At 36.1% G+C, this 12,381-nt stretch overlaps 1 protein-coding gene across 1 annotated transcript; it reads right to left on the bottom strand.

Annotated features, from left to right (window-relative positions):
* Positions 1 to 95: 95 nt before the first annotated feature.
* On the bottom strand, positions 96 to 11,905 carry fbxo16 (F-box protein 16). Its single transcript, XM_030127782.1, has 9 exons — positions 11,668 to 11,905; positions 11,175 to 11,292; positions 8,918 to 8,953; positions 8,555 to 8,761; positions 6,667 to 6,831; positions 5,821 to 6,074; positions 4,481 to 4,592; positions 1,654 to 1,924; positions 96 to 345 (listed from the first exon to the last, which is right to left on the bottom strand). The coding sequence occupies exons 2-9, from the start codon at positions 11,268 to 11,270 to the stop codon at positions 323 to 325; spliced, it is 1,164 nt and encodes a 387-aa protein (XP_029983642.1). The 5' UTR covers positions 11,271 to 11,292; positions 11,668 to 11,905; the 3' UTR covers positions 96 to 322.
* Between the last annotated feature and the right edge of the window lie 476 nt (positions 11,906 to 12,381).

Here is a 12,381-nt window from a genome sequence, read left to right as displayed (position 1 = left end):
GATTCACAGATAATAGCAGCTGTAAATAAAGATATTCTCAACATCAGCATCTATGATTTATTAACAAAACTACAGGTGTTGACATTTTTGTGTGAGTTAATTTTCTTTTTATGTCTCCATCTTCAGAGGAATGTCAAAAGCAATACAAAATACAAACCTTTAAAAAAATAATAATTATAGCATGTTAAATCATTCATTGGTTTTACTGATGATAGTTGTCAAGGCGTCCAGTTCTCATTCTTGTCTCCTGAATCTTGGTACTGCAGTTCAGACAGTTTCCTGCAGGGGGTGATGTTGAGTGCTCTTCATTTCCAGTCCAAGGTTAAACCTCAAACAGTGGTGTACCTGGAACATTTTTTTTAAATGAATAAAGTAAATGTAAAATAATTTTCATATAAAATTATGTGTTTCTTCCCTTTGAATAATGACCGGTCAACAGTCTATCCCAGCTGTGTTAGTACTTCATCAGTTGCAGTGTTTTTTGGTTTGATGCAGCACAAAGTTGCAAAACGCAAAACCTTCCTAGCAACAGGATGCATTCAATGAGGAGTCAGTTCACAGTCCAAAGATTTCACTATGTAAAGTTTACAAATCCGTTTTTATAGGTTGAATCTATTTCCAATATACATTGATGCCCATTAAGTTGGAATGAAATATTTGTAGCTCTTGAAATGATTGTGACCATGTGATTTATTCTGGATAGATTAAGTGTAACCGGGACTCAGTATGTGATCATAGCACCTTGTAAAAGGTAATTACTGATGTGTATAAATTGAAAAAAAGAGGAATGTGTCTGAAAACAAAGTCAGTCCAACTTTGAGATTTTTGAGTTCATTTTCAGATATTGAGATTAAAGACAAAAGTAAATCTAATCATCCCTGAAGTTTTATAATACCAGTATTCTCAGCATCCAATAGTTGCCCTCCAGAAAACAAAACCGTAAGTGGAATGTGAGTTAAGCTTTTCCCAAGGTGTTATTTCCAAAGCTGAGAGTGAGTGTTTATGATCAAATTAAGTGTTTGTGTGGAAATTTGACATGAGTAAAACTATTAAGCGAAGCTGTGAATTTATATTCAGAATCTTACTTTAGCAAAAATATGTAAGTATTATTAATTTGTTAATAGTAAAATGTGTTTAAGGAATAAAAAATGAAAGTGGTACTGCAGTAAAGTAGTAAAATGTGAGTGTTTTACTGTTACATGTGCTGTATTAAATTCATTTTACTGCTGCATTAATAAGGATATTTAACTGATATAGATGTTTAAGGCTGACTTAATTGTTACTACTTTCCAGGTAGGTTTTTTGTTAAATCTACAGCGATGTGTAATTTTTTGTGAAATCATCTTGTGTTTGGACTGTGGCTGTCCTGTGAAAACAACATATCTCTAGGTCAGAAAAACAGGCCTGTTGTCAGATGTTTTACAAAAGTCAAAGGCAGCCTAGCTTAAAATCCTTTGGAAAGTGCAAAATCGACACTTCGCCTCCGATCACGCCTGAATTAAGACACAAAACACTTCTAATAAGGTCACAGTCTGCAACTTTCCTGCAGATTCAGTCACTTTGAGCCTGTAATTTGTCCTGACTGCATTTCTTGCTGTGTGGTTACATCATATTCAGCCCAGAGGAGTGTGGCGGGCTGCTGCGACTACTTACTAGGAAGGCTCCTGTGTGAGCGCTGGGACGCCCTGAGAGCCTCCACACTCAACCTGGGCACCGGCGTCCTCACCGGCCCCGGACGGATCCCAGCATTCCACTGGGCCAGCCTCAGCAGGCTCTGGGCGGATTCCTGGGGAACGTTATCGACGGGACTGTGCGCAACCCAAGGGGGTGGATTCTGGGGATGATGAAGGTGATGATGGTCATGATGATGAGGAGGAGGAGGAGGTGAAGGATGATGAGGTCTGCAGTTGGAGCTGAGGAACATCTGAAAGGGAAAAAGTGAAAATGATTTTTTGTTTCATCCTAAATAAATTAAAGCAATGAAATGAAGCAAACTGAACTATAACTGTTCAAAACCAGAACAGCTAGAGATAAATGGAGAAAAGAACTGTTGGTAGAATTAAGTGATGATACATGATACGAAATGTGTGAAACTTAAGTGATTACATCAAATTCAGGAAATTGGAAAATATTTTGTGGGGAAAACATAATGAGATTTTTTTTTATAACACCAAAGATCAAAAAGGCTTCACAATCATTATCTCAGCCCTGTTGGAGGTTGTGTGGTGAGCAGGATGCGGGTCAAGCACATGTTTTTTGGCAGTGTACAAAATTATCCCAATATTGGAATAATATCAGTGAAGAATGTGGAAAAATATTGGGATACGAACTACCAAGGACATGTTCTATGCTATATTTGGGTCATTTAAGAGGAAAAGACATACCAAGGACATACCAAGTACGGATAAATATTTGATTAAAATCCTCTTGGTAGTGTCTAAAAAAGCCATCACAAGAAAATGGTGTAAAAAGGACCCCCCCCTACCCTAAATAATTAGAGAGACATTGTGGAAGAAATTCACAATATGGAGAGACTTACTTATATCATAAGACTACAGCAAGCAACATGTGAAGATCGATAGAAAAAATGGACAATATACAGGAAGACAATTGACACTATGGTCTAAATGTTGTAAAATTTCAAAAATGAAACAATAAAATATAAGTTTAAAAAAAAAAATAGAACAGCTGTTACTGGTATAACTACCAATAGTTAGAACAAATGTCCATAACTGTTAATACTACTACTCCAAATACGAGTACTAACAGTGGATATACTACTACTGCAGCTGTTAGTACCAGTGATAGAAACCTCTACCATCTATGTAACTATATGATAAACACCATCACAACTATATGGATAAATGAATAATGATGATGGAGGCAGGAGAGAAGCAGGACCACAGCAGCAGATCCAGAGATGATCCAGGGTCATTCTTAATCAAATTCCAACTATTATTGCAAATTTGAATATCAAAGGAAAATATTAAAATGCTATAATTTCAAAAATGATCATAGAAAATCAGTATAAAACATATTGGTGCAGATCTTCACCTTTCCTAGAAGTATAGTTTTATTTGGTTTAGTTTTACTGTTTGTGCCTCATATCACCAAAATATTGTGAACATCAGGAAGCGGAGACTTAGCTAAATGTATTAATGTGAATTTTATGTAGGTTTAGTGGAAATGAAAGGTCGTTTTTTTTTTTCTGGATTTGAACAGACACATCTGCTCTGATTTACTAGGGGGTTTAATGGAGCAGATGGATGGAACTCCTGTTACTCTGAGGCTCATGGTTCAAACTCTGTAAGTCAGTTGGCTTTGGTCGTCACATTGTCTGAAACAGGACAGATGTGACTATATTTGAGGTAAATATGGTGAATTAATTCTAAACAGTGTAAAAAAAAACCATCAGTTCAAGAAGAAAAATCACAATTATAACATTATGTACAAAATCAGGAAAAAACATAATATTTGAACTGTGATTTCATAAAAATTGCACCAGATATGAAGATATTGATTGAGTATAATAAAGTCTGAAGTCTTGTTATCAGTTTACAATTTCAAGAATCTATCAAGACCATGTAATGTGATAATAATCTGACCTTTTTCACAATGTCTTCCCATTTGGAAACTGTTATTTTATGTAATTCAGTATAATTATAATAGAAATCTAGTTCATCTAAATGCAATGAATGGGGAATTCTTTGCATTTATAATTGCTGTAGCTAATAAGATTGCAAAAGAACAGTCATGGCACAACATTCTTGACCATTTTCTTTTTTTTTTTTTTTTTTTTGGAAGCATAATGTGGTGTCTAAGCTCCTGGTGGAAATCTGAACTGAAATTTGTAAAGATATGGAAAAAGCACATTGACTATTAATCTGTATCTGCAAATGCTTGAGTGGAACAGGCAAAAGAAAAAGAAATCATGCTGAAAAGATAATTACTTGCCAAAGAAAGTTATACTTGACCTGATGGTAACCCCAAGCTGATTATACTTAAATAAAAAAAAACATTTTTTGTTGTTTTTTTTTCAAAGGAATTTGCAGTTTTCTTAGTGGGACATGTTTGTGCCAAAATCTCATGAATCAGTTTGAATAATGTATTAATTGTTAATAATATATTTCGATATAGCTCCCTTGGTTTTGGTTTTAGAGTGGAAATTAACACAGTTCTGAACTCCTACAGAATATTAAATGATGCTGTGTCCTCTGTTTGACCCTTTCCTCCTCCTCCTTTTCCTCCTCCTCCTCCTCATCATCATCATCATACTATCATCTCCCTATATCAGCTCCTACTCTGAACCGCTCATCATTAACATGTATGTGTGTGTAAATGCTGCTCCATAATGCATGATGCCTGCTGGATGCGTGGTCTCCAGAGGATGCTCGGCATTTATCGCCTCCCTTTGATTCTGACAAGGAGGTCACAGTCACAGTGGGGTTACGGCACAGATGATGAATGCGGCGTGGTTTACCAGAGATTTCGCCTTGCGTAGTTTGTAATGGGTCTCAGAGAGCATTTTCTTTCCTCCCTTGTCTGGCTTTGGCGTGGAGCTGTGACGGGTGCTACCTCTGCTCCTGGTTTTCCTGCAGATAAACAGTTGTGTGGGTCAGCAGGTGGAACAACAGGATGTAATGCTCATCAGATCTACAACGCCTGGGAAAATCCTCAGACCTGTCAGACATTATTTCACTTTCTTGTGTGAAAGTAAAGTTTAGATATCAGGGAATGCAGTAGAAATGAAAAAAGAAGAAGGCAGCCCTGCAAATAATGAAGAAATGCTGCACTGAAATGGTGTCGACTTTAGATAAGGGCAAACTCATTTTAATTCAGGGGCCACATTCAGCCCAATTTGATTTCAAGTGGACTGGACTAGTAAAATAATAGCATCATAACCTTTAAATAATAAGTGCAAAAAAACAATATTAAATTATGAAAACATTTTAATTTACAAACTATCCAAACAAAAAAGATGTGAATAATCTGAAAAAAAAAAAAAAAAAAAAAAAAAATCTTAAGAAAAACAAGTGCAATTTTAACAATATCATGTCTCAACTTATCATTTATACGTGTCTATTGTGGATTGGATCTACAAAGGCACAAAACATTTAGTAACAGGTATTATACCGTTAAAATTGCACTTAATTTTCCTTAGACAGGTTGTTCATATTTTTTTATGTTATTCACATTTAATTCTTAATGGATAGTTTGTTAATGTAAATATTTTCATAATTTTATGGGATTTATTTTGCACTAAAAGAGTTATTTATAGGTATAATGTTATATAGTTTTTTTTTCACATTAAACCAAGAAGAAAATTTGGAGTCATTATTTATGTTATTATTCTGTTATTTTACATGAGATCACATTGGGCTGAATGTGGCCCCTGAACCAAAAACGAGTTCGACATCCTTCACTGTTAATATCTTCAGTGTAATTTTTGCACTTTGCAAATTCATCCCGTTTAACACATGTTTACCTCCCCTGCTTTAGATAGAGAATCAAAATATGATAACAGAAAACTTAAAATTTTACTTCTATGATTTTTGCGTATAAACATGGCTAAAAGCATCTGTTAATATTATACTACGTCATTATTATTATTAATAGACATTGACATGATGTGACAACTGTAGGCCTATGTGATTGAAGCACATTCTATTCTACATTACAGGAGTTTTTTTTTTGTTAAATCTTCTCAGTTCTGGTTCTTGCTTTTCAGCACATTTTGGATTTGTTCTCTTTCAGGTGTATTCCCATGCCTATCCTTTCTAGATTTTCTAATAGAGGTGATGTGTGAGAACATTTTCTTACGCTGTCAGGGCTTGTTCGATTGGGTCCAGGTTGTCCAGGTAGTTGAAACGGAGCGTGTCTTTAGGACATCTGTCCGAATCCCTCCATGGCGGTGTTACAGTCGACTGTTTCTCCATCTTTAGTCGTCTGGTTGTGCTGCAGGCGGACATGCAACACTCCTCACTGAGTAGGCAGGCCTCTTCTGACTGACCTTCATGTCTACTGCGGAGTGTGGATACATCTGGAATAACAAACTGCTGCTGAGACGAAGCGATCTAGAAAAGGACAAAACATTGAGAGTAGGTAAAATATGTTTTTAGTATTTAATTGTATAGTATCCTAATACCACCTCAATCTGTATTTTCACCTGTATAATATGTTCATAATCTGTATATCATTAGCCTCAAAGCATTATTGCCAAACTCAGACACAAATGGACAAAAGTATTGGGACACAATGACTTCAGGTGTTTCTTTTCTAACAGGGGTCTGGGATACAAAACAATAATGACAAATGTCATTTTGTCGTTTTTTTTTTTTGTGTTTTTTTTTAAATAAGTAAAGCTGTGAAACTTTCGTCCCCTACAGAGGACAAAAATACATTGTTGGGTCTCCAGGTGGGTGTATATATGTGTACATGAATACACATATAAGTACATTTATTACTACTAGTTTGTCTCTATTTTCACTTGTAAATGTTGTACATTCATTATGTTCTTTTTGTGTTTTTTTTTCCTTTTCTTTCTTATTTTCTGTCTTGTCTCTTTGTTTCTATTTTCATATGCTTGAAATAAATAATCAGTCATCAATCAATCAAAATGTCTAAGTGCTGTAAGCACTGAGCTAGATCTGACCCTGATCCTCCGACCTGTGGTGGACTGCGTCTCAGCTCCAGCACTGTGTGGATGTAATGTCTCTTCCAGACGCCCTGTTCTAACGGTGTCGGTGAGAAGTCGATGCACCAGCCGTGCCTCAGACACTTGGGCATCCACAGCTGGTCCAGCTCCACTATACTCTTCCAGTGCCAACTCACCTGCTCACAGAGGACAAGGTGAGACTCAGTAAAACTTCACACAACTTCTCTGGAACACATGATGTATGGGACAAGATTTAAATTATACTGAGATATATGTAAACACTTGCGCTATGAAATGACTGAGGGATGATGCATTTTAACCCTCAAAGACCTAAACAGTCACCAACCACCAAAAGCATCTAGTGATCAAAAATGTTTAATAGCTTTTAAACCAGTAATGCTATTAATATATGCAAATAATTCAGGTCAAATGCAGTCTGTTTGCTTTTCAGCTGCATCATATGTGACCTATTTGGATGTTCCGAGGCTCTGTAGTGAAATTGGAAATGCCATTATCTGCTGCAACACTGATTCACTAGTAAAAGCCATGTTGGACAAATGAAAGTGGTTATAGATGTTTGTTTTTGCATGCAGTTAATGATATATTTTCCTGAAATTGTTCCTTTCTCTTCAGTTTCCAGTGTTTTAATATAATAACCTTTGAATTTACTCTTTTTTAACATTTGCTTTTTTCAACATTGACACAATCCATACATGAAATGGAGAAAAATACCAGATTTTTCTAAAAAAAAAAAAAAAGAAAAAAAAAAAAAAAAAGAAACTACATTCAGAGTATGATATTATAGTAAACTGTGGCAAATCACTTAGGAAAGGTTAAACAGAGAGAAAAATCTATTCAGCAGTTGCCACAAAGATAGTTCTGGGTCTTTAAGCATAAACAGAGCATTAATTTTCAATTCTAAATAAAAAATTATTCCATAAAGTGATGTCAGTGACAACTGAATAAAATAATTGTGTTTTCTGGGTAAATAAGTCCACAAAGCTAGATTTGTTTATTTATTTCAATATGGAATTTAATAGATTTCATGAATGCATTTGTAAAATATTTTAAACCTTTAAAGATACTTATTAACAGTGTCTGACCTGTAAAATGTATTTGTCTATAAATGTCTAATTTCAGTAGGTTTTTTAAACTTTTGGAGCTCTGTTGTATCCTTTTTCAAGTTAATTTTTCATTTATTTATTTACATTTTATTGATTTATTTTCCAGTATTCTGTACAACTGTTTTTTTGTTTGTTTGCTTGTTTTTTTTAATTGTTTTGTACTGTGAGTGTTCTATATTGTTAAAAGTGATTGAAGAAAAAAAAAGTTGCCATCACTGATGTGGTTATTTTTTTCTCTGTTCACATCAAAATTTAATTTCAAGTTATGTTTTGCACTGTCACTGATTTGATAATATATAATCAAATCAGCAATTATTTACAGAAGTTTAACAAATCTTTTACATTGTGATTTATCCTTAATCCAACACTTTAACAAAAATCTATAATTTTGGTATGTATTATGTAATATTTGTGTTGAATTTTAAAAAAAAATCTAAATCTAAAAATAAATAATAATATTATTCATAAATAACTAGAGTCACAAAAGCTTTGAGAAAAGATGCACCCCATAATAAAGGAGACTTTTATGATTTAATTACCTTCGAAATGTTTTTACTTAAATACATGTCTCATGTACATCTTAATTTATATTTATATTCATTAAAATGCACATTTTAACAGAAAATAGACATGGTTCTTAGATGTGTGGTTTATTCTATATTTTGGCTTGATAACAGAATGACAGGGACCAGGGGGTGAGGTTTGTGAGCCTCTATCTGGATGTTAGAAACCCTACATACCTCCTGTGCACAGATGTTGTGGTTATCGTGGTTACCTGTGCACAGCGGCTGAGGCTCCGGGGGTCCAGAAAAGAGAAGAGGTAGAGGCTGAGGGCCCGGGGCAGCAGGCAGGTGAAGTCTGCAGCCTGTAGGGGGAGCCGTCTATTCACACTGAGGCTCAGGAAACACAGCTGATCCATTGAACAACCCAGTACGAAGTCCTGCAGCACAGCTTTCCTCTGGCTGTCAGACCACCTGGCAAACTGAGGTCAAGGAACACTAGAACATTTATTATCCTGCACGGTCTGGTATGAGGTGATGTTAAATATGGAGACTACAGAGCACAGAGTGTACCCTTAAAAACAGGTTTATTTGATCAGACATAAGACAGGGCTGTTGTTCTGAATATGTTTACTTACCCACTTTGCCAGAAGGTTCCGTCTCTCATCAAACACCTGAGGAAGAACCAGAACAGAAATAAAAACCTAAACCCTAAACCCACCCTACCCCAGAACCTCAACCTGGCTGTTGTTGGAATGAGAGCTGATCACTATCATGTGTTTTGGCTATGGTCTGGGATTTGAAGAAAAAAAAAATTGGACTATGATTCATTTTGTTTTCAGGTTTTATAAGAGGCCACGATAGAATAATGCTGTTCACTGGTAAAAATAAATAAATAAGACTTACATTGGCAGTTTGGTTTGATGTGATGCATGACAATTATCATACAACGACTGTTTTTCCTACTGGGGATGATACTTTGTGACAATTTTTTCCTTATCTTTTATTGTCCAAATAATGTAATGCAGAAGATGGAAGAAAACATATTTGCTTTGAGACTTAAAAGTGCAGTTTGTAAGATGAATGCTCTACACACACTGATACAAATCCACCCATCCACACTAACTGCATATATCATGAATTGTGTTGAAAGTTGGAACAACACAAATTTTTGTGATGCTGATCAACAAAGATGTCTGTTTGACATTGGTATGTCACTGTGCCTTGAATGTAGAAAAAATGCATTGCTTGTGAATTGAGAAAATTATTGCTTAAAATAAGGAGAAAACATCGGTGGCAAAGCATTGGCTGCACATTAGAGCTAATTTCAAGACCATTTGTTCTCAAAATAAGCTGCAAATTCTGACCTACGAAAGGGAAGATATATGTTCTAAAAACAAGGTTGACCGTCTTGCACTGCCAAGATGTTTTTTCCATCAGCACTTAAAACTATAAAAAACAAACCAAAACAGATTAATATCCCCAAAATAAGTAAATTTCCCTTTCTTGAAAATCACTTTTTGCAGTGTGGAATTGAGCCCAGGACCTTGTGCTAACCAATTTTTTGTCTATAATTTTACAAAATATATCTGTCCACACAACAAAAACAATTACAATGAGCTGCAAATGCTGCAACAAGTCATTGTTTCTTGCACTTTGAACTGTGAAAATTGTGGAAAATAGTGAATGCAGCAGACATAGAGGTTTTAATCTGATGTGAAGTTGAGCGGCAGCAAAAGTTTAAACTTAAGTGTTAGTTCGGATTGTGAAGGTACATTCTTTATATAATATAGATTTCACCACAACACCTGCCCATGTCACCGTCTCCCAAAGGTATCAATTTACTGCAGATCATACGCTGATGTCTACACCTGGACTTGATGTTTCAGCTGCAGCTTCATTACACAAAGCAATAACAGACATGAGCAAAATGGGATGTGACGCCATTGTTTTCTGATCTTCTCATTTTACCTGAACATGCGGATGCAAATGAACTTCAGTTTATAAATTTCTTCATTAAAAAAATTTCCCCTTTAGTGACCTAAAACAAAGCTTATGTATGGACAGGAAGCCCAAATGTAGAGAGGAATTTCTGTAAAATTAAAAAATTAACTCCTGATATCTGAAAAGAATGACATTTTTCAGTCATAGTTCCTGTAGAAAAGTGGGTTATCCACCGACCAGAAGGTTGGCGGTTCAATTTCCTGTCCTGCCCATTTGTCCAAGTAGCTTTGAGTGGGGAAACTGAACCCTAAGTTGTTCCCAGAGACTGACAACAAAGATGACTAAACAGTGGCGGATCCAGAAAAAATGGAAGGGGGGGGGGGGGGTCCTTGTCTGAATTGTCATATTCCTGCTTTGTTTACAAAACATACTGTGCATTACGGTCATATTTCACAACACAATATACACTTTAATTTTAATTAACCCCAAAATTTAGACATAAACCTCACACCCCAAAAAGTACCAAGACGATCAGATAGCAAATAGGGCGGCTTTTCAGGCAAGAGAGATTTAGCTCATTAGGTACGGCTTTAGACTGCAATGGGCAGACTGGGATTCAATTCCTGGTCAATGCAACGGTTTTTTCTGCAGATTTTTAAATGGGGGGGCATGGTGCCAAGGGCGCTGGTAGGCAAATCCACCATTGCTGAATGTATAAAAGACCTGTTCTGTAACTATAAATACAAAGTAAGGCCTGTCTCCACCGATTACAACGGATACTTTCTGATGTTTTTTTGTGGCCTTTATTTTGCAAAGATCTTACATTAATGACAATGACAGCATGAGAATAAATCTGTGTCTGAATAGACTCGATTCCATGTTTTTCCAAATCCCAAAATATCTAAATCCTGGCTGGATAATTCCATTCTAGGAGAGATGACTTGCTCTGACCTTGGTGTTGGACAGTGGGTGGTTCAGAGGGGTCCATGCACTTCGTTTGGTCTGCATCTTGGCACAGCTTGCAGCCGATTTTGGTGGATGTGGCATTTTTCTGTTACACTGGTGATGTCTGGATGAAACAGTGATAAATACTCAAAAAGGAGTACACATTTAATACTTTTCTATTACATTCATGAGAACGTGAGCAACATATTTTGAAGTTTTCCATCATCGTTTTCAGAGTAAGCCAGAGTACTTAAAGGCTTAGAATAGCTCTAAAATGTTAAAGTCGTGTAAAACATTTGCTTTCATCTCTCTTTATAGGGATATAACTTCAGTCTTATGGTTTCAGATGACAGATTTGGCAGCTTGTCAAATAACTTCTTATGTCTCTCACAAAGAAACCTTTTTCATATCTAACTCATGCATCTTGTAAAAATTTATTGAGTTACGGAAAATTTCCAAAGTCTGTCAATGGCATCAATCCAACCTGGCTCAAACTTACCACGGCTGAAGGTTTTGTGTGAGACAGGAGTTCTCAGAACTTGTACAGCACACTTCTCTGGTATTTAACTCACCATCAGTTCTCCTCCTGTGGCAGAGAGGAAATAAATCCACCTCTCCTCAACAGACTTTTTCCCACTCTGTGCATTCTCCAGAGGGCTTTTGTGTCCATACGCCCAACTCTTTTCTATGTCTCCACTTCCCTGTGCACAGTTTACTTGTTTCCATAGGAACGCTTGGTGATCTCGCCTTACATGGACTGGCTGTGACGGCCTGTCACACACACAGAGTGGGGTATGTGTGTGCGCTGCAAAGCAAACCTCAGTGGACTGTGTGGAGTGTGCAGGCTTCACTGGCTTTAATGATGACAAATGGAGTGCAGAGGGTCTGACGCTGCAGATGCTGTGGATACCTTCTGTCTCTGATACTGCAATTTTCATTTTGCAGAATGGGTTTAAGGATGTGCTTCAAACCTGCAAAAAGTGTTATTCATTTGCATTTGCATTGATGATGCAGGACATGCATTTTTATGCTGAAAATATGCATTCGCAATTACCAGTTAATGTCAGTTTAAGAATTTATTTCAACCTTGAGGAAATTAGCATATTTATCCCATAAATTATTATTTCTACTCCTGTTTTTATCTTTTATTAACCATAGTACTTGTAATGGCAGTGCCACTGTGGCTAAATGGACTTGACTGGCAGGTTTTTCT

The sequence above is a fragment of the Sphaeramia orbicularis genome, chromosome 24, assembly GCF_902148855.1.
Source record: "Sphaeramia orbicularis chromosome 24, fSphaOr1.1, whole genome shotgun sequence".
Taxonomy (NCBI): domain Eukaryota; kingdom Metazoa; phylum Chordata; class Actinopteri; order Kurtiformes; family Apogonidae; genus Sphaeramia; species Sphaeramia orbicularis.
The sequence above is the reverse complement of the archived record's forward strand: the minus strand, read 5'-3'. Positions and strand labels throughout refer to the sequence as shown.